At 39.3% G+C, this 23,418-nt stretch overlaps 1 protein-coding gene and 2 pseudogenes across 5 annotated transcripts in view; 2 read left to right on the top strand and 1 right to left on the bottom strand.

Moving 5' to 3' along the window:
• The window catches only part of TTC27 (tetratricopeptide repeat domain 27), a 202,164-nt gene that overhangs the window by 46,511 nt on the left and 132,235 nt on the right, over nucleotides 1-23,418 (bottom strand). For all 4 annotated transcript variants that reach the window (XM_032239260.1, XM_032239263.1, XM_032239262.1 and 1 more), the window contains one exon: nucleotides 1,220-1,318. In XM_032239260.1, coding sequence (XP_032095151.1) covers nucleotides 1,220-1,318 — 99 coding nt within the window. The remainder of the gene's footprint in view (nucleotides 1-1,219; nucleotides 1,319-23,418) is intronic.
• Nucleotides 11,560-13,640, top strand: LOC116524143 (annotated as a pseudogene).
• Nucleotides 15,206-16,102, top strand: LOC116524141 (annotated as a pseudogene). The gene has a single exon (XR_004257192.1). The product of XR_004257192.1 is annotated as a 40S ribosomal protein S4, X isoform-like (transcript).

The following is a 23,418-nucleotide window of genomic DNA, read 5'->3' as shown; positions in this document are numbered from 1 at the left end:
AACTAATATCCAGAATCTACAAAGAACTAAAACAAATACACAAGGAAAAAACAAACAACCCCATCAAAAAGTGGGCAAAAGATATCAACAGACACTTTTCAAAAGAAGACATTTATGTGGCCAACAAACATATGAAAAAACGCTCATCATTGCTGGTCATTAGAGAACTGCAAATCAAAACCACATTGAGATGCCATCTCACACCAGATGGAATGGCGATCATTAAAAAATCTGGAGATAACAGATGCTGGAGAGGATGTGGAGAAATAGGAACACTTTTACACTGTTGGTGGGAGTGTAAATTAGTTCAACCATTGTGGAAGACAGTGTGGTGACTCCTCAAGGATCTAGAAATAGAAATATCATTTGATCTAGCAATCCCATTACTGGGTATATACCTAAAGGATTATAAATCAATCTATTATAAGGACACATGAACATGTATGTTCACTGCGGCACTGTTTACAATAGCAAAGACTTGGAACCAACCCAAATGCCCATCAAAGATAGACTAGATAAAGAAAATGTGGCACATATGCATCATGGAATACTATGCAGCCATAAAAAAGGGTGAGTTCATGTCTTTTGCAGGGATGTGAACGAATAACCATCATTCTCAGCAAACTGACACAAGAACAGAAAACCAAACACTGCATGTTCTCCCTCGTAAGTGGGTGTTCAACAATGAGAACACATGGACACAGGGAGGGGAACATCACACACTGGAGTCTGTTGAGGGGTGGGAGCCTAGAAGAGGGATAGCAAGGGGTGGGGAGATTGGGGAGGGATAACATTAAGAGAAATACCTAATGCAGGTGACTGGGGGATGGAGGCAGCAAACCACCATGGCATGTGTATACCTATGTAACAATCCTGCAAGATCTGCACATGTACCCCAGAACTTAAAAAAAAAAAAGAAAAAAAAAGAAAAATAAAAAAATAAAAAGACTCCACCCTAAAATAACTTTCTAGTAATGCAATTAACATAGGCAGGACAGATTAGTGAATGACAAATATACATGATACTTTGCTATATATTCAGTGAAGTATATTTTTAACAAGAAAATTATTTTATCAAAATTATTTCCTAAATGAATCCAAGAAGAATGTACACTTTCCTCCAACACAAAAGGAATTGCTGTTCTGATCCATACAGTACAATTCCAATAACTTAGAGAGTAAAGAGCCATAGTAAGGACAGAAGATCAAACAAACTTACGTCAGGTTCTAGAGTCACACAGCGCTGAAATGCCTTTGCTGAACCTTGATAGTCTTCCAAGGCCAAATAGGCACAGCCGAGAGAAAACCATACCCCGAGCTGCAAAGACCAAAAGTCAAAGTTATTCAAACACTTAGAAACATTTACAGAATGTAACCCGGAAGTTACTAAGATACTATCAACAAACACTCCTAGAAAGAATGCAGAGCTATATAATAAATATTTGCCTTATATTTAGTTTAAATGTAGAATATTTAGCAATGGAGGTAAATTTTTCCATATAATTTTCAATGCTAACACTGAAAGTATGTGCAATATTATTGCATATGTTTCTCTGAGAAAGTCCATACTTTGTGTTAACCAAACTCCTTACTGGGTATGCTGGCCCTCTTTATCTGTGGGTTCCACAACTGCGGGTTCAATTGGCTGAAGAGTAAAAATGTTGGAGGAAAAAAACCTGGATGGTTGTGTCTCTACTGAACAAGTAAAAACATTTTTTCTTGTCATTATTCCCTAAACAATACAAATTACATAGAGTTTGCACTGTGTTAGGTATCATAAGTAATCAAGAGATGACTGAAAGTATACAGGAGGATGTGTGTAAGTTATATGCAAATACTACAGCATTTTATACAAGAGACTTGAGCATCATGGATTTTGGTATCTATCGGGGGAGGGGAGAGCCTGGAAGCAATCCCACATGCATTCTGAGAGACGACCATATACAAAGTATCAGCAGATTCACAACTGATGCATGTATTACAAACTCGGGAGAAATTTCTGTTTTCATCTACAAATTAGACCACAAGAACTTCTGCAGCTTAACCAAGAGCCAAACTGCCCCAGCATATATCTGCTTAGGAATCCCTGAAAATAATTTAGAAAAAGGAGGCTCAGAATCTGGATCAAATAGTTACTCAAAATGTAAAGCATGACTTAAGCCAATTAGGTTTGTAAACACTGAGATTCAGAAGACAGATAAATTAGGAGGTAGCTATTCAAATTACAAAAAAAAAAATATAAAAACCTGTACAAGATAGGGTTTCCTTAAAATTCAATCGCCCCTGTCAAAAGGGAGATAAAACTAACAAAAATTCAGCAGGCAAGGTGACTCACGCCTGTAATCCCAGCACTTTGGGAGGCCAAAGTGAGCAGATCACTTGAGATCAGGAGTTCAAAGCCAGTCTGACAAACATGGTGAAACCCCATCTCAACTAAAAATATAAAAATTAGCTGGATGTGGTGGTGTGCACTGCGCCTCTAATCCCATCTATTTGGGAGGCTGAGGCAGGAGAATCGCTTCATCCTGGGAGGCGGAGGTTGCAGTGAGCTGAGACTGAGCCACTGCACTTCAGCCTGGGCAAAAGAATGAGACTCTGTCTCAAAAAAAAAAAAAAAAAAAATCTAACAAAAATTCAATGGAATTAGTCAGAAATGCAGCTATTATGAGTTGTTTTCCTCTCAGACAGTCAGCAAAGCCCACTTTATAAAAAGATTGAAATCTCATTTCTTACTGACTTCCAGAAAGGCACGGAGCCAGCTGTCAGATTTGCTTGAACAGTTTAGGGTAGGAAAGAAAACGCGGTGCTCTGTTATCTGTCCACGGCCTTCCATAGAGGCAGAGCAGAAGGCTGCCTCTACATCACTCCTCCTTCAGCCATTCCCACAAAACTTGTTCCATATGGCTAGCAGAGGCCTGAAAGTTCTTTAAGCAGATGAAGATTTTTAGCCAGTAATTAGAGATAAGGCTCAGAAGCAAACGGCCTTGGGCCATTTAACACTTTGCCATGAATTCACAAGAGGCTATAAATAACTGCTATCAGGAGCCTTTATGGAGAACAGATTTTGTTAGAGGAACAGGTAATGCCTGAGAAGAGGATGGATATATGTCTGGTGGTAGGGGGAGAAGCAGAGGTACTAGGTTGAAACAAATAGTTAGAAGCTCACTTTTCTGAATCATGGGATTTTCAACAACTTAAAACTGACCTCAACACTTTGCTTTCATCTGGTTTTTTATAGAATTAAATGAAAAGAGCTTCAGTGTACCAAACCACACTTGCTAAACATGATACATTCTGAGAGAACCTAAAGTCTGATGCTAACATATAAAACAAGCTCTCTAAACCAAGTAGAAAGTTTCAAAATCTGTGTATTACATTTCATCAATGTTAAGGTACACTTTTTCCCCTCCAGCATTTAACATTTCTGAAATAGAGATGCATCTTAAAAACCAATAGCCTGTCAGAGTTTTATCGGCAACATTTTTTTTTTTTCTATACAAAGTGGTACTTAAAGGTACTTCTGACAACTGATGGTGTCTTAGATACAATGAATTACGGTAGCAAGTTTACTTGGAATAAAGGATTCCTATTTTGAGACTAAATTAAGAACAATGAGAACTGACCTCAAGGTCCTCAAAATGCATGTGCCCTGCTTGTTTTCTGTATCAGCAAAGAACAAATACTATTTCCCATGTGTTGTTATAAAAACTACATGTTAAATTCAAAATCTAAATAAAGACTTCATTTTTCGATCCACCTGAGAAGATTTACAAAGGCTGCAAATGTAAAATTAACAACTACCTTCTAGCTCTAAAACAGACTGGTGATGAGACTAGCATTTATTTTTAATTTTTAAAACTACCGAATGTTTTGTAACCAGTGTCTTTAAAACTAAAACAAATTTAATGAAAATCAGACAAACGACTTAATTTAACATAAAGTATTATGGTTCTCTTTTCTTTCTACTCTTGGTTAATTTTACAGTGTTTTAATAACCTGCATTTGAAGGGAAAATCCTAGACTCATTAGCTGCTAGGTTTTATCTATTGATAACATGAAGGCAGATGAGCTTTGCACATGGTGGTGTTCTTTGAAATCGTCAATAGCTTTTTTTTTTTTTTTTTTTTTTGAGGTCTTCAGAATTTGGGGGACTACAGAGAATATTTGGTGCCTCTTTTACTTTTTTTTTTTTTGAACTATTACTTAAACTGCTATTACCAATAGTGACTGGCATCTCAGTTCAGAATGGTCATATTCTTAAGAACAGAACAACATAAAAGAAAACAAAATCAAAAGAAGCCTCAAAAAACCTATCCTGATTCCTCAGAACAGAGTTGTGTATATTTGGGTACAAAAATCTCTAACTTCTAGTTCAGTGCTATCAGATAAAAATATCATACTAGTAGCCTTATTATATTTTTAGTAGTTACATTTCAAAAAGTAAAAGGAAGGTGGTTCACAAGTGTAATCCCTGCATTTTGGGAGGCTGAGGTGGGCAGATCATCTGAGGTCAGGAGTTCAAGACCAGTCTGGCCAAAATGGTGAAACCCTGTCTCTACTAAAAATACAAAAAAATTAGCCAGGTGTGTTGGCATGCATCTGTAATCCCACCTACTCAGGAGGCTGAGGCAGGAGAATCACTTGAACTGGGAGGCAGAGGTTACAGTGAGCCTTAATAGCGCCACTGCACTCTGGCCTGGGCTACAAAGTGAGACTCCAGCTCAAAGGAAGGGTGCAATTTATTTTAATAATACTTTATTTAACTCTACATATCCAATATGCGATTACTTCAATATGTTATTACTATACAAAGTTACTGAGATATTTTATATCCACTTTTTCACACCAAGTCTTTGAAATTTGATGTGAATTCAACACTTACAGCACGGATCAATTTCGACTAGTCACATTTCAAGTGTCCATTGTCACACACGGCTAGTGGCTACCATATTAACACAGTTACACTATTTCTCTGAAACAGACAGAAGCCCTGGAATACCTTGCATCCTTCCCTTTTTTCTCCAGTAAAAAACTAGCTCCTCTGGCTCATACCCTCCCTTGAGCTTCTTTCATATACTGTACTTACTCCTGTTCCTCTCTTTACAATAACAACCAAAATAATTAGCTCTTAATGAGCAGCTGCTATGTGTGCCACGCACTAATATAATGAGCTTTCCACACATTACTCATGCGTTCCTCACACCCACCCGGCAAGGTGGTTAATCTTACTCTCCTAAGAGAGACTACCAAGAATCAAAGTCAGTCACAGACAGAGGAGAGGTTCAACCCAGTCAGTGTGACTCCGAAGACCCTGTCCTCTCTGTGTGGCCACACTGCCTCCCACAACACCATTCTGCCCATGCACAAGTCATGATTTATGGCCATACCATCCTTCTCACCAATAACTAGAGAGGGGGAAAATAGGGCAGCTAACATGCACTGGGAAAACCCAGAAGACAATTCTTTAAGAACCAGGAGCATTTCTCTTCCCCCAAAAGGCTCTCTTGATTGGGCTAGTCAGGTGGACAAAAGAAGACATAGAAAAATGGGTGACCAAAGGACAGGGCAAGAATGAAGTGAGATAATCACCTGATAGAGAGGCCGGAGTTGAGATTTCTGCAGGGCAAACTGTGAAGGCAAGCTGGTTATAGGCAGGCAATGACGTTTATAAGCTGACTGTCTAGTGTTTCTCTCTCAGGGAGCCAATATAGAAACACAAAAGCAGGCCAACTTTTCATTTTGAATATGATGATACCTGTACTTAAAGAATGATTTTAAATTATTTTAAAAATAATTAACAAAGAACTCAAAGGGTTGAGGGCATGATTTCTCTGAACTTCAAAGCCCCCTAGAGTGTGAGAGAGGAGAAAGATGACTGGGATTCAAGTGGCTCTGAGTAACTGTTACCACCCTGGCTATGTCACTTAACCTCCGAGTCTCAGTTCCCCAAATGAGAAATAAGCAGGGGTGGGCTAGGCTAAAATTCCTGAGTTCTTCAGGGGCCCAGATTCTGGAAACACAGAGGGGACAGGGTTTGAAGGTACACTATTGCCATCTAGTGGCATAATAAGGACATTGACAATAAACTGGAATACAGAAGCGCTTCAATTTATGCTAGGGTTATGTCCTGATAAATCCATCATAAATTGAAAATATTGTTAAGTCAAAAATGCATTAAATTCACTTGATCTGCTGAATCTAATACCTTCACCTAGTATACCTTAAACATGCTCAGAACACTTATATCAGACAACAGATGGACAAAATCATCTAGCAGAAAGCCTATTTTATTTTTTAAAAGTGTGAAATATCTCATGGAATTTATTGACTACTATACTGGAAGTTATCAACAGAATAGATGTATGGGTACTCTAAGCATAGTTTCTACTGAAAGTGTATCATTTTTGCACCATCATAAAGTCAAAAAGTTATTAAGTGGAACTATCATAAGTTGGGGATTGTCTGGTATTTAGAAGTAGGAGTGTTGAAGAAACAGAAGGAATCAATTCAACTCGAGAACTTAGAAATCAATTCAAAAGAGACCTAGAGGAAAATGGGGCCTACAAAGGAAATAACTGGCTTAAAGGCACACAATGGTTCCTCAATCCAAGTGTGAAATATGTGTGCTGAAGAGAGTGACTGCAATACTTATTAAACCTTAATAATTAAAATTTAAAGTTTGCTACCCTGAGGGCTAGCAAAGACTAAGCACCACTAGACAATGGACACAGATAACTTTCAAACCTAAAAAGTTAATTTTTACAAAAGTATTTAAGGCACATCTGCTTTGGTACCACTTATGAGCCTACTACTCAAACTCCTTTCCTCCTGAAAGTTTCCACATATTCAATAATCAGTATTCACACTTTTTGCTGATTTCCCTCAGAGGATCAACCGTTTTGAATTTTTCTGTCACATATAATAAAGGTTAATGTAGAACAATCTAATCCCAAAGCCACATCACACTCTCCATTCTTTCTGTACCCCTGCCTCATTTCTATGACCCCAAAAGCAGATGAGTTGTTGAATGTGGTATCATTAAACAGGAAAAAACCGAAGCAAAATCCAGGAGTGACATCAACCATGTCTCACAGTAGCTTTTCCTAAAGTGATGCTTGATGCTCATTTTTTTCCTAATGTGCACTGCCAACTCTTAAATAACCAAGTTTCTCATTTACTAAATTCTAGGTTCTCCTTCCATGAGGTAATACAAGTTTTAACCTGCCAGCTTCCTGATCTCACCAAAGAGATTTATTTCTTCTATTTCAGTGTCATCCCTTAAACTAAAGGATCAACTAAATTTTTTTTTGTTTTATTTTGTTTTTTTAGACAGAGTCTCGCTCCATAGCCCAGACTCCTCCTGGGTTCTGGTTCAAGCAATTCTCCTGCCTCAGCCTCCTGAGTAGCTGGGATTACACGCCCAGATAATTTTTGTATTTTTAGTAGAGACAGGGTTTCACCATGTTGACCATGATGGTCTCGATCTCCTGACCTCATAATCTGCCCCCCTTGGCCTTCCAAAGTGCTGGAATTACAGGCGTGAGCTGCCATGCCCAGCCAGATCAACTAAATTTTATACATATTTTTTATTTTACTATAGGCTATTAATTAATGAATGCCCTTCTCTTAATTCTTGGTCTAGATTTGGCTACTGCTGGTCTTTATATTTGTCCAGTCTTTTCAAGTAATTCACAATACAAGGTAACATAGGTGTTTATATGTTATCTGCATGTGAGATTCTCCCGTAAGATATATCTCCCTAATTTTAGGCTACAGATAATAGGGCAGCAATGGTTTTCTACAGTGCAAAAGACAGAAAAGAAAAGAACCATTATGTAACATCTATTACTGTGAACTTACTATAGGCCAGGAAATATGTTAGACACCTAACAAATATTGGCTCTAATTTTCCCAACAGCAAATCCAGGTAGAGATTATACACTCCATTATTTAAAAGCTCAGAAAGATGAAGAGACTTGCCTTTGTTATCCTCCTTGGGATTACCAGAATTCGAAATGGGGTCTATGGTAGCAAAGCTTTCAGCCTCCTCACTAGGCACCCGTCACAGCTACAGCCCAGATGTTACCACAGTGCTCACATTTCTTGGCAGTTATGCAAGTTACACCTTAAGAGTTTCCTTCTGTACTGCTTACCAATGAGAAAGGAAGAATAATAAGGAAAGAATGTCTTTTTTCTGTACATATTATTTTCACATGTTCATCCTGTCCTCTCTACTGGAATGTGAGTTCCACCACGAATAACGTAAGTTCAAAACAGAAACTCTATAAATCCATTTCAAATAAAAATATTTTATCCTTTCAAAAGCTAAAATGAATGAAAAAGTTAAATCAAGGAAGGGCAGCATCTACAAACAGACAGGATGATTAAAATGCCAGAGTACTTGATCATAAGAAGTCTGGTCTAATACATATCAATGGCCTTGGAAAGGTCGGCTCAGTTAAATCCCTGTTCTCAAAAAGAGTCACTCACTAACATGTGCTGGATGGTCCCAAAACATCAATCTTATAACCTCACTTTGCTTCTGATGAAAGCCCCGACGGCTCTTCATTAAAGGATGAAAAAAGTTCAAACCTGACAGCCTGGTATTCAGGGCTTTTTATAACTTGACTTCAATCAAATCTGCCATTACTTCCTAGCATACGATGATATCCTTAAGAGGCAAAATTGTGATGAAGTTAAGAGCAAGAGCACTGGGATCAGAAAGCTCAGGTTGAAATCCCAACCCCACTCCTCATAAACTGTAAAATCTAGTACAAATTACTTAACCCTTTATTTCTTCATTTATGAAAGTAAGGTAAAAACAATAAGTACTTCATTGACTGCAGAGAATTAAAAGTATATGGAAAATGCTTCTAGAACAGTACCTGGCACTAAGTAAATACGCAACATTTGTTGCTATTATCATTATTATAACTGAATAAAACATAAACCATCAAAATCGATTGTTACCAAGAAACTGCTCTCTGCAAGGTTAGTTTTTACATCTGCTAGTCTCCTTCCTTGAAACATATTTTCCAACTTTTTCTACGTATCCAAATCCCAACTATTCCTTGTACTTCACACCAACATTCACTTCCATCAGGCTTTTTCTGACCATTCACATCCTTATGCATAAGGCCACCCAAAAGCATCGCCAGGCACCCAAAGCACGTTGCCTATTCACTCAACTCCCTGGTTACACACAATGCTATTCATGCCTCCTCTCTCCATTTAACCCATATAAACCATGGAGGGCAGGGGTCTGTGTCTTAACACAATTCTCCTGTATCTCCCTCAATATCTCAATGGTTTACAAAGAGTTCATACTTACCTAAGAGCTTAGAATATAGATGCTTAATGAATAGAAATAGCTATTATAATGTTAATGCTCTCATTTTCCAGTCTCATTTTTAATAGTATTCTTATTTCCAAAGCTAAAACGTTCATCTCTTCTCATTCCACTCTCCTCTAGAATGATATTCCCTATTTATCTCCCCTCTTTCTTTAAAACATTCAATCTCTCCTTTATCCCCTGGAGTCTTTCATTTCTGCCTTCCTCCATGTAAGGGTCTCCAGTATCTTGAAATGTTTTACCTGACGTTTCTGCCCCTCTGATACAACATTCTACATTTGACTCTTATCTCTCTGATGTGCTCCTAACATGAACAGTCTATAGACGCTATCACCATTTCTTCATCTGTCACTCACCCTTTACTCTCCTGAATCTGTTTTTGAATAGTGAGTTCCAAATCCAATGACCTCTTCATAGCCCTCTGGATTTTTCTCACTACGTGTGACATAACTCACTGACATTTGCTCTTCTTTTGGTTGCCATGAACCCCTTGCTGGGGTTTCCCTCTATCCCTCTGACCAAGACTCTGGTGTACTCTGATTCCTACTTCACTGGTACCATTTCTCCTGTCTTCTTCCAACTGCAGGAGATGTCCAAAGCTCAGGACACTGCCTATTATTCTTTTCCAACACAGCTTTCTGTGAAGAACTCACTTTCATGGCTTCAATTAACTTCCAGAGAAAAGCCCCATCTGAATGCTTAGTTCTGACCTCACCACTGGGCTTCACTCGGGGTTTTATCTCCAATGGACTAGCAACCATCACTGCTACAATATAGCACCATCTCCTCATATTCAACATCCAAAACCACATCACCTTGCTGGCAAAAGATGCTTTCCCTTCCTCCTAAATTCCCTACAGCTATCAATAGAGATATTCTCCTTTTTAATCAGACAATTGAGAAAACAGGCCTCCTCTCTGATTCCAAAGTCTCCCTCAATACTGCCAGCCCAGTGAGTAAGTCCCAGAAAATTTCCTTTGTAACGAGGCTTTGGCCATTCTATCTTTCCCATGCTTACCACGAAAGCCACTGATAACTCACCCATGATATTCATTCCTTATTTAAACTTCCCATAATATCACTTTTGTCATATCACTTATTAATTCAAAACCACAATAGGCTCCCACATCCACAGGGTTAGATAATCCTGATACAGGGCATTTAAGGCCCTTTGAAAACTAGTTCTATGCATTATCATTTCCCAGTGGAAACTCTCTGTTCTCCGCTGATAGGCTGACATAGCACAATTCATGACCACATCCATATCTAATATACAAGTACTTGATAATGCTTAGTTAGGCAACCACATAATATAATGTCCAAACTGCAACACTTTTGAAAGTGAACCAGAACATTAAAAAAAACAATAAGTTAAATTATACAGTTTTTAAAAAACTTTATTGACCAAACAAACTGTTAATCAATAAATTTTTTACTCCATCGGGGGACTTATAAGATGATTCTATTAAAAAATTATGTTCAAAAATAAAATTATTTATTGAAAAATAAAACTATATTAAAGTAAAAATTTTTTAATGCTGATTATGTGAACATTTAAAAATAATGGAGCATTAATCAGCTGCACAATTATAATTTTGTACATTTCCACAATCTATTACAAAATTAAAATTAATTCTTCTGAGTAGACATTCATATATTTAATCAGCGTTTTAGTCATATTTGATGTTAATACAATGTCACTGATATTTTACTAATATATTTTTTCAATATGATCTTAGTGTCTTTAATTTTTTCATAAGATTACCTGCTACTTCAAAGTTATTTTTTATTGTTAATTGTCAAATTCATTGTTTGTACATTTAAAACTGTTGAAAGCTTTTACTGAGTCTTTTCTAGGGGTCATAATAATTTTAATTGAAAATATTCTTTCTAAGTATACTGATATACCTGGTAAGCTCAGAGCAACATCTGCTGAATAGAACATATTCTTAATTTTAGCTTTGTTAATATTAAAACTTATAAATACTCAGTATCTTTGGCTTGATTTAGGCTACTTTTCATCAACAAATATTTTTAACAAGACAAAATTTATCAAATATGTTGTCTCTATTTATGATTCTTTGTAACGTTTCACCAAATTTAGATCCTGCTAAATCATAGGCCTCTATTACATTCCATTCTAGTAAAGAATATAAACTTATTCAATTGAAAGAAACTGGAAACAGGATGGGGAGCTGGACCAGGTGACAGTGGCATGGCCTATGCCCCAGGCTTCCCTGCTGGGGTCCACCCATGAGCCTGTAGGTGCCCTCATGGAGCTCTAGCCCAGCCCTGGAAGCTTGGCTGACAGCTTCCTGGAGGAGGAGCTCCAGCTCAAGGCTGAGCTGAGTCAACTGCAGTTTTCGGAGCCTGTGGGCATCATCTACAATGCTGTGGAGTATGCATGGGAGCCACATCGCAACTACATGACTCGCTACTGCCGGGGCCCCAAGGAAGTGCTCTTCCTGGGCATGAACCATGGACCTTTTGGCATGGCCCAGACTGGGGTGCCCTTTGTGGAAGTGAGCATGGTCTGGGACTGGTTGGGCATTGGGGGGATTGTGCTGACCCCTCCCCAAGAGCACCCTAAGCGGCCAGTGCTGGGACTGGAATGCCCACAGTCAGAAGTGAGTGGTGCCTGATTCTGGGTCTTTTTCCGGAACCTCTGTGGACAGCCTGACGTCTTCTTCCATCACTGCTTTGTCCACAATCTATGCCCTCTGCTTTTCCTGGCTTCCCGTGAGTTCCTGGCGCAACCTCACCCCTGCTGAGCTGCCTGCCAAGCAGTGAGAACAGCTTCTTGGGATCTGTGATGCAGCCCTTTGCTGGCAGGTGCAGCTGCTGGGGATGCGGCTGGTGGTGGGAGTTGGGCGACTGACAGAGCAGCAGGCATGACGGGCTCTGGCAGGCCTGATGCCAGAGGTCCAGGTGGAAGGGCTCCTGCATCCCTCTCCCCATAACCCACAGGCCAACACGGGCTGGGAGGCAGTGGCCAAGGAAAGACTGAATGAGTTGGGGCTGCTGCCACTGCTGTCAAAATGAGTGCCCTTGGGGCATGGCATGGGACACATTCAAGACCTCGAAGTCATTCTTGGGCAAGCAGATAACAACACGTCTCCTGGACTGGAGCAAAAGGTCCTCCTGTGCTCCCTGGTCGCTGGGAAACGTATGTTTCCAGCGAAACATTGATATGATATGTTGAACTGTCTTCCAATCTGCCGTGGCAGTTTTGACACTACTCCGGTTTACCCTCCTGATTCCTGCTTTCTTTTTCTGAGACAGAGTTTTGCTTTGTCACCCAGGCTGGAGTGCAGTGGCTCGATCTTGGCTCACTGCAACCTTCACTCCCGGGTTCAAGCGATTCTCCTGCTTCAGCCTCCCAAATAGTTGGGATTACAGGTACTCACCACCACACCCCGCTAATTTTTGTATTGTTAGTAGAGATGGGGTTTCACCATCATGACCAGGCTGGTCTTGAACTTCTAACCTTCTAACTTCACTCACCTTGGCCTCCTAAAGTGCTGAGATTATAGGCGTGAGCCACTGCGCCCAGCTGATTCCTGCTTTCTTTACCTTTGATCATTGTCCCTTTCATGGGACCCCACTTTGTAGAGAATCTACAGAAGGTGTATGTTTGCACTTGCAGACTGCTCTACCTCATTGTTTCCTTGGGAGACTATTCAGCTGAGAGTGCCCTAGACAATAATTTCTAAGGTCACATTTACTATTTTAGAGGAAACCCATCCTTATACAACAGCTGGCTTCGGCTGACCCCTTTCCTCACAGGGACCAAGAAAAAGCACGGGACACAAAATTAAGAGTGAACTTCTTATGGGAGGCTGCAGCTGGATCAGAGGAAAAATCCAGTGTGGCAGAGTGAAAGTCAGCAGACTTGCATTTTCGTCCCAGCTTTGAGACTTGTGAACTTTTTGATGGACAAATTGAGAAACCTCTCCATGCCTCAGGCTCCTCATCTGTAAAATGGGGATGCCTACCTTTTGGGGTTGGTGTGAGGATTAATTGAGATAACACTTGAAAGTGCCTTGCATGGGCCTGGCTTGTGGGTGCTCATTACAATACTCTTCTTTCTTGCCTCTGGGTTAGGGATTCACTGCACTGCACCACAATGGTAGCCCCTCTCCATTCTGAATACCTTACTAGGGGAGAGTGTGGGCTTCCACCTGTGGCCAGGGTGAGGGGAAAATTCTCACCTTGTCAGAGATGGATCAATGACTATGAAAAACCTAGCCTGTGTTTTTTTCACTCTAAGCATTAAAAGCTCCTAAAGTCTTAAAAAAAAAAAAAATTATTCAATTAAAATAGAAACTCAATCAAAAGTCTTACAAACTATTACTGATGTTTTAAGTGTAATGATATTACAGTTTTTAAAAATTTCCTATTTCTTGGAAAAAAAAACTCAACTTTTTTTTTAATGACATGATTTGATGTAGGGGATTTGCTTTAAAATGATATGAGGCTGGGCAGGGTGACTCATGCCTATAATCCCAACACTTTGGAAGGTCAAGTTAGGCAGATCACTTGAGCCCAGGAGTTCCAGACCAACCTGAGTAACGTGGTGAAACTTTGCCTCTACAAAAAATACAAAAATTAGCTGGGCATGGCGGTGCATGCTTATATTCCCAGCTTCTCAGGTAGCTGAGGCAGAGGGATTGCTTGAACCCAGGAGATGGAGGCTACAGTGAGCAGAGATCACACCACTGCACTCCAACCTGAGTGACAGAGTGAGACCCTATTGCAAAAATAAATATATTTTTTAAAAAGTAATAAAACAATATGAGGTGGAGTAAGGAAATACAAGTAAAACAAGATCAGCCATTTTCCAACACTGTGCCTCCATCACATTTTAGTAACTCTCAAACATTTTCATTATTATTACATTTGTTATGGTGACCTGCAAGCAGTGATCTTTGATGTTACTATTGCAATTGTTTTGGGGCACCATAAACTGCAATTAATTAATTTCAAAAAAAAAACCAATTAATTTCACATATAGGACAGTGAAATTAATTGTGTATGTTCTGACTGCTTTACTGACCAGCTGCTCTCCTATCATCTCCTTCCCCTCAGGCCTCCCACTTCCCTGAGACATAACAATATTGAAATTGGGCCAATTAACAACCTTACAGGACCTCTAAGTGTTCAAGTAAAAGGAAGAGTCCACATCCCTCACTTTAAATCAAAAGCTAGAAATGATTAGATACTGTGGATCATAAAAGAGCTAGAAGAGAGGCTTTTGAATGTCCTCACCAAAAAGAAATGATAAATGTATAAGGTGATCATCACGTTAAATCCCTGATTTGATCATAATACAACATATACCTGTATCAAAACAGAAAATTGTATAATTACAATATATATATAAATATGCATAATTATAAGGTATCAATTAGAAATAAAAGAAAAGAAAGCTACAAATGATTAAATTTAGTGAGAAAGGCATGTCGAAAGCTGAGATAGGCTGAAAGCTGGGCCTCCTGCACCAAACTGTTAGCCAAGTTATGAATGCAAAATAAAAGGCTCTTGAAGGAAATTAAAAGTGCTACTTTTAAAAGGGAATAAACAAGTGATAAGAAAGTGAAATGGCCTTATTGCTGATATGATGAAAGTCTGAGAGGTCTAGATAGATCCAACCAGCTATAACATTCTCTTCAGTCAAAGCTGAATTCAGAGCTAGGCCCTCACTCTCTTCAATTCTACGAAGGCTGAGAAAGGTGGAGAAGCTGCAGAAGAAAGTTTGAATCTAGTAGAGATGGTTCATGAGGTTTGAGGAAAGAAGCCATCCCCATAACATAAAAGTACACAATCAGAATTTCTACGCTTACCAGAAGACGGAGGTCCTCTTTCCTTGCCTAATGCAGCCATGGCTCATGGTCCCAAGAAGCACCTGAAGCAGGTGGCAGCTCCAAAGCATTGGATGCTGGATAAATTGACTGGTGTGTTTGCTCCTCATCCATCCACCGGTCCTCAAAAGTTGAGAGAGTGTCTCCCCCTCATCATTTTCCTAAGAAACAGACTTAAGTATGCCCTGACAGGAGATGAAGTAAAGAAGATTTGCATGCAGCGGTTCATTAAGATCGACGGCAAGGTCCGAACTGATATAACCTACCCTGCTGGGTTCATGGATGTCATCAGCAATGACAAGACGGGAGAGAATTTGCGTCTGATCTGTGACACCAAGGGTCGCTTTCCTGTACATTGTATTATGCCTGAGGAGGCCAAGTACAAATTGTGCAAAGTGAGAAAAATCTTTGTGGGCACAAAAGGAATCCCTCATCTGGTGACTCATGATGCTCACACCATTCGCTACCCTGATCCCCTCATCAAGGGGAATGATACCATTCAGACTGATCTGGAGACTGGCAAGATTACTGATTTCATCAAGTTTGGCACTGGTAACCTGTGTATGGTGACTGGGGGTGCTAACCTGGGAAGAATTGGTGTTGATAACCAACAGAGAGAGGCACCCTGGATCTTTCGATGAGGTTCACGTGAAAGATGCCAATGGCAACAGCTTTGCCACTTGACTTTCCAATATTTTTGTTATTGGCAAGGGCAACAAACCATGATTTCTCTTCCCTGAGGAAAGGGTATCCGCCTCACCACTGCTGAAGAGAGAGACAAAAGACTGGCGGCCAAACAGAGCAGTGGGTGAAATGGTCCCTGGGTGACATGTTAGATCTTTATGCGTAATTAAAAATCATGTGGCATGATTTAAAAAAAAAAAAAAAAGTACACAATCAAACAGCATGTACTGACAGAGAAACTGCAGCAAGTTATCCAGAAGATCTAGCTAAGACCATTGATGAAGGTGGCTACACTAAACAGATTTTCTAGTAAGACAAAACAGCCTTCTTTTGGAAGAAGACATCATCTAGGACTTTCATAGCTAGAGAGAAGTCAATGCCTGACTTCAAAGGACAGGCTAACTCTCCTACTAGGGGCTAATACACCTGGTGACTTTAGGTTGAAGCCAATGCTCATTCACCATCCGAAAATCCCACACCCCAATTAGGCTAAACCTACTCTGCCTAAGGTCTTTAAGTGGAACAATGGAGGCTGGATGACAATACTTCTGTTTACAGCATGGTTCATTGAATATTTTAAGCCCATTGTGGAGACTTACTGCTCAAAAAAAAAAAAAACTCCTTTCAAAATCTTACTGATCATTGACATAGCACGACGCCACACAAGAGCTCCGATAAAGATGTACACTCATTCTATAAGGGTATATAGCTGCCACACATAGTGATCCCTCTGATGGATCTGTGCAAAGTAAACTGAAAATCTTCTGGAAAGGATTCACCATTCTAATGTTCACCATTAAGAACATTCCTGATTCATGGGAGGAGGTCAGAACATCAACATTAATAGGAGTTTGGAAGAAGCTAATTCCAACTTTCATGGATGATTTCAAGGGGTTCGAGATTTCAGTGGAAAAAGTCACTGCACATATGGTAGAAATAGAAAGAAAACTACAATTAGAAGGGGAACCTGATGATGTGGTTGGTGGATTGCCACAATCTCATGATAAAACTTGAAGAAATTAGAAGTTGCCTCTTTTTTTTTTTTTTTTTTTTTTTTAGACAGAGTCTCACTTTTATCACCAGGCTGGGGTGCAATGGCATGATCTCAGCTCATTGCAACCTCTGCCTTCTGGTTTCAAGGGATTCTCTTGCCTCAGCCTCCTGAGTAGCTGAGACTACAGGCACCCGCCACCACGCCTGGCTAATTTTTTGTAATTTTAGTAGAGACGGGGTTTCACCGTGTTAGGCAGGATGGTGTCGATCTCCTGACCTTGTAATCCGCCCGCCTCAGCCTCCCAAAGTGTCTCTTATGTGTGAACAAAGAAAGTGGTTTCTTGAAATGGAATTTGTTCTTCGTGAAGATGTTGTGAACACTGTTGAAATGACAATAAGGATTTACAATATTCCATAAACTTGATTGATAAAGTAGCAGCAGGCTTAAAGAAGACTGACTCCAATTTTGAAAGAAGTTCTACTGTGGCTAAAATGCTATCAAACAGCATTGTATGCTACAGAGAAATCTGGCATGAAAGAAGAAGTCAATCTACGTGGCAAACTTCACTGCTGTCTTTTTTTAAGGAATTGCCACAGCTACTCCAGACTTCAGTAACCACCACACTGATCAGTTAGCAGCCATCAACACTGAGACAAGACCTTCCACCAGCAAAAAGGTTACAACTCACTGAAGGCTCAGAGGATCATTAGCATTTTATGTAGGGTTTCTTTCTAGACATAATATTGCATACTTAATAGACTACAGCATAAACTCAACTTTTATATGCACTGGGAAACCAAAAAATCCGCATGACTTGCATTATTATAATATTCACTTTACTATGGTGGTCTGGAACTGAATCTACAGTATCTCTGTGGTATGCTTGTACATATACTGTCAGCAATATCATAAAATCTCACAAAGGTTAGTGACCAGTTGATTGAGGAGGAGGTTAAGAAAAATAAATTTTTAAAAAGGTAGAAGAGACCGACAAAAGTACAGGAAAAATGTGTGTGTTGTTAAGTGGGAGATGGAAAAACTGATAGGACATAATATTTCTCTTTTTCAGTGCTACACATACTGGTTTGATAGCTGAACAGTTTCTTTGTTTTTACTTTTTTGCATAAAAGCAGAGTGTAACAGGAATAATAACTACCTAAGAATAGAAATAAGAATGTATATTTTAATTCTAGCCTCTGCCTGAGAAATTGTGTCTGGGAGATTTGGTTGGATTTTCCTCCCACTTTCTTCAGCTTTCAATATCCCACAAACCTCAGAAGTCTAAGGTTGAATTTAAGCAGTTTTAGAAGTCACTTGCAAAAATGAAGCAAGTGGGTGTAAGTGAACAATAGGTAGCAATTTCCAAATCACAAATATAAATGGTACATGTCTTCTGGTTCTCTAATGAATGCACCATAGACAATGCATATCGTTTTGCATCCCATCCCTGATATAAGACCAAACCCTTCTATTTTGTATAGGAACGCTCATTGTTTAAACTTGAGCCCTCAATCACGTTATAGAAGGTCTTTGCTTTTATTTAAGTTCTCACTTTAAAATGTGCTTAAATCTAAAAGATGACAATAGCCTCTTTCCCACTAACACTTTCCAGATACAACTATTCTTATACCAATTTGACTTCGGAAAGTTATTAAGATGCGCAAAACCCATCCAAATACCACTTCTGGTTTGCCTAAATTTTGTTATTTAAACTAATTCTCTGAATATGTCTAAAAAAGAGGATAGAATTTCTGTAAATTCCATTTTTCTATTTGTCTTTATTGTAGGTCTTAAAGGAGAACACCTATATGTGTTCTCCCTCCAGACAGTTCAAATTTGGTTCACAAGTTAAAATGAGTTTATGGTGTTTAAGTTTGCATCTTGTAGTAGTTCTGTACAATTGTAGTATCCAATGACTGCATATTTTGGCATGGTTTACCACGTGCCTGAATTGGATTCATATGACAAGCTGCAAAATATTCTCATATAACATCTGTTTATACTGTGACTCTGCTTTGAGCAAATGTCATTTCTTTGTCTATGTAAATAATTAATTCTAAATTATATAATGAGACCAGCAAGCCCTGTCAAGTCCTCCCTTGTGACTTCCCTCACTTCATCCCTTCCTTCCTATTGCCCCTCCCACACTAAGAATTGTCATGACTAAAAACTAGACTACTGCTACAGTCTGTTAACTCAGCCCCCATCTAGAATCTCCCACAGCCAGTGCTGCCAAAACAATATTCCTGAATTACCTCTTTACACACCACATTCCTACATTTAAAACAAAGATCCAAACAAATCAACCCTTCAACGGCTGTCAATAAAAAACCCAATGGTTTAGCCTCACATTGAAGGCGTTTCATAACCTAGCTCCAGTCTAGCATTCCCAATGTAACTGTCCCACTTCCTTTCACCCTAAAAAACTAACCTCTTCACCAAACCTCTATTCCCCCAACACACACACACACACACACACACACACACACACACACACACACACACACACCTCCTTCTGTGTTTCCAGAGCTTTGTTCATACTCTTCACCTGTCTAGAATGCCCCCATCACTGCCCTTCCTTTGCCTATTCAAGTCCTGTCTTTCAAAGCCAACTCCAACATCTTCTCTTCATTGTCCACCAAAGGTAGAAAGGGTCTCTTTGGCCTCTATATAACTAGTGTTTTACATATAAACTGCTAGGTATTTCTTGGATGTACAATATTGTTAGCTAGCTCTGTCTGTGTTTGCTTCACGAGACTGCCATGATACAAATGGGACTATCTGCTGACCTGCTGCTACGTCTTCATTCTTTGGCTCAGTGCTATGTACAGGCACTTAAGAATATATTTAGCTGAAAAAAAGTAGCTGAAGATACTATTTATTCACCCATTCAACAAATATTTATTGAATACCTAATATGTACAAGGCACTTTTATAGGCACTAGGAAAATATAACCAAACCATACAGATGAAAATTACCATCTTCATGGGACTTGCATTCTAGTGAAGACAAAACTTTTTTTTTTAAAGTAAACCATACATAAGTGCTATGAAAAAAAAAAAAAAAAAAAAAAGCAGGGAAGGAAAATTAGGAGTATAAGATGGGGGTATGATGTTAAATAGAATGATCATGGAAGGCCCTTCTGAGAAAGTGACTTTCACGTAGAACTGAATGAGAGCGGGAGCCAGGTATGCGGATATCTGGAAGGACATTCCAGGCAGAGGAAGAGCAAGAGGAAGACCCTGAGGCAGGAATGTACCTGGCATATTCAGAGAACGAAGAGGGCAATGTGGGGTAAGAAAGGGCAGAATTGGAGGAAGAAGGGAAAAAAAAGTGCCAGGAACTTCTTCTGGGGAAAGCCTGAGAGCCATTAAGAGACAGTATTATGACATCTGACCGGACTTTGAAAGATAAATTCGGATGTCCTTTGAGAATAGGCAGATGGGCAAGGAGAAAGGCAGGAAGACCAATAAGGTGGTAACATAACCAGGTGCGAGACAGTGGGGATTTGAACCAGGATGGCAGGAGCTGGTAAGAAGGTGTCTGATTCTGGACATATTTTGAATGCAGATCTGCTAGGACTTGCTGATCAATTAGAGTGGGGTATACGGGAAAGAGGAATTAAGCATTACTCCAAGGTTGGATGGGGTTGCTATTATAGGGATAGGGATAAGCCTGGGAGGAAGAGGGATTAGGAATGGAGAGAACATTTCAGATGCTGGAAATGTAAAGTTGGTGTGAGGAATGAGGAGATCAAGTAAACAGTTAAGTACTGGCATCAAGTTCAGGAGAGAAGACCGGGGTGAAAATAAAATCTGGGAAGTTGTCAGTGTACATTGGAACTTAAAGTTCCAGCACTAGATGAAATCAAGAAAGTGCAGACAAAGGCAAGGTCCAAGGACTACGCCTTTAGGGCATCCCTAGGAACCAGCAAGGGAGCCTGAGGAGCTGCCAGTGAGACAGAAGGAAAAGGATAATGCTAACGTGCTGAGAACAGACTGTGCCTGCAGAGAACAATTTACGTCTGTGAGGTTCCTGACACTGATTTAACTGAGACTGTGGCAAGCTAAGGGTGGGAACTCACTTACCCAACTTATAAGGGAGTTGCAGTTAGGGTAAACTTTAGGCAGAAGCTTCTAAGATATGCAAGGATATAATACAGTTTTCCAGAAAAGTAAAATTTTTAAAACAACATTGAGTGAGTTCTCCCTTCTACCAAAAACCAGAAATTAAAAAAACAGAGTGATAATCAAATGAGAGGAAGGTTTCTCAACTATGGCAAAGGTGAAACGATAGGCCAGATAATTTTTATTGTAGGGGCTGTGCTGTGTATTACGGGACATCTAGCAGCGTCCCTGGTCTCTACCCACTAGATGTCAGTAACATATCCCCATACATCCTCATTGTCAAAACCAAAAATGACTCCGTTAGTTGCCAAGTGTCCTCTGGGGAACAAAAATCTTCCCCAGTTGAGAGCCAATGAGTTACAGCAAACTGTTAACAAAAACCAATTCCTAATTATACTCTAAGCATCCTTGCTGTCAAATACATTAGTTTCTGCTGATATTCTGTACTTAGATCTGTCCTACTCTCTTTCCTAGCTTTTTACCTGATTTAGAAGGTTATAATTATATTCACCATCCAGAGTAAGCAAAGTAAGCAATTAGCTCAATCTGTCATAAAAAACACACTTCTGATGTTTTCAATGTAAAAGGCATTCCCTCAGTTATCCAGTTCAAAAATGACAATTTCTGCACAACCATGTTCACAGCAGCACTATTCACAACAGTCAAGAGGTGGAAGCAAACCGAGTGTCCATCGACATGAATGGGTAAACAAAACGAAGTCTGTACACAGAATGGAATATTATTCAGCCTTAAAAAGGCAGGAGGTTCTGACACATGCTACAACATGAATGAACCTTCAGGACATTAAGCTAAGTGAAATAAGTTGGTCACAAAAGGACAAATATTGTATGATTCCACTTTTACAAGTTAGTTACCTGGAGTAGTTAAAATCATAAGACAGAAAGTAAATGGTGGTTGCAGGTGCCAGGGTGGGGAACGAAGGGGAAGTAGGGAATTGCTTAATGAGTACAGAGTTTTGGTTTCACATGATGAAAAAGTTCTGGAAATTGGTTGCCCAACAATGTGAATATACTTAACACTACTGAACTGTACTTTCATTTTTATTTATTATTTATTTATTTATTTCAGAGAGGAGGTCTCACTGTGTTGCCCAGGCTGGTCTCAAACTCCTGAGCTCAAGTGATCCCCCTGACTCAGCCTCCCAAAGTTCTGGGGTTATAGCATGAGCCCTATGCCCAGCCCTGAACTGTACTTTTTAAAATGGTTAAGATGGTAATTTTTCTATGTTTTTCACTATAATTAAAGAAAAAAAGACAGTGTAGGCTCAAGAGTCAGATCATCTGGATTTGAATACTGGCAAAATGCCTAATAAGTTACCTGGATCATAGTAAGTGCTTGGTGAACATTTGTCACTAATTATAAGTTAGTATTTTAACTGGTGATTAGAGCAAGTCAGTGTGCATGTTTTTCAAGAGCCATGATTGACAGTTAGTTATATGCGCCTTTGATTTGTGAAATGGGAAGGCAGTTAAATGACCATTTCTAATAATAAAATCATTCTGATAATATTTAATATTATTAAATACAACGTAAGGTTAATCTCTTTTCGCTCAAAATTAGATCCACTCCTGTGGATTTATCATGTCACTTAGTTTAAAGATGCAGACCCTTTTGTACTATTTTTTCCAAACCTTTGAAAAAACTTTTAAACCTTTAAATTTATTTGTGGGTATATAAATATATATTTTTCTTAAAATGATCAAGAATTAATTCTATATGTTATCCTATTTATATAAAGGCTTTTCTTTCATTACTGATTTCAGCAAATACTTGCAAAGTCCTAAGCTGTCTGCAATTTGATCTCATATTGATTTTCTTCCTAACATATCTGTTCAAAATTGTACCTAATTTTAATAGCTGTATGTCAGTTAAGGACAGATAAGGAAAAAATATATAACAAAATGAAACAGAAAGTTAAAGTAATAGAAAGTTAATTTAAACAAACCTTACCTGTCTGTTTTCTGCAACAAGTAAGTTTGCAACAAGCAAGAAGTCTATTAGAGAATAAGTTCTTAGCTGTCAAAAACAAACTCACCAGTTATCAGGTTAGAAAATGGATACTCATGGCCTGGCGTGGTGGCTCATGCCTGTAATCCCAGTACTTTGGGAGGCCAAGGAGGATGCATCACAATGTCAAGGGATTGAGACCATCCTGGCCAACCTGGTGAAACCTCATGTCTACTAAAAATACAAAAATTAGCTGGGTGTGGTGGCGCACCTGTAATCCCAGCTACTCAGGAAACTGAGGCAGGGAATCGCTTGAAGCCAGGAGGCAAAGGTTGCCGTGACTGAGATCGAGCCACTGCACTCCAGCCTGGGGACAGAGCAAGACTCCATCTCAAAAAAAAAAAAAGAAAGAAAGAAAGAAAAAAAGAAAG

This window comes from Sapajus apella, unplaced genomic scaffold (genome assembly GCF_009761245.1).
Source record: "Sapajus apella isolate SASKATOON/1434 unplaced genomic scaffold, GSC_monkey_1.0 scaffold44, whole genome shotgun sequence".
In the NCBI taxonomy this organism is placed as follows: domain Eukaryota; kingdom Metazoa; phylum Chordata; class Mammalia; order Primates; family Cebidae; genus Sapajus; species Sapajus apella.
Note: the sequence above shows the minus strand (reverse complement) of the source record. Positions and strands in the feature narration are given on the sequence as shown.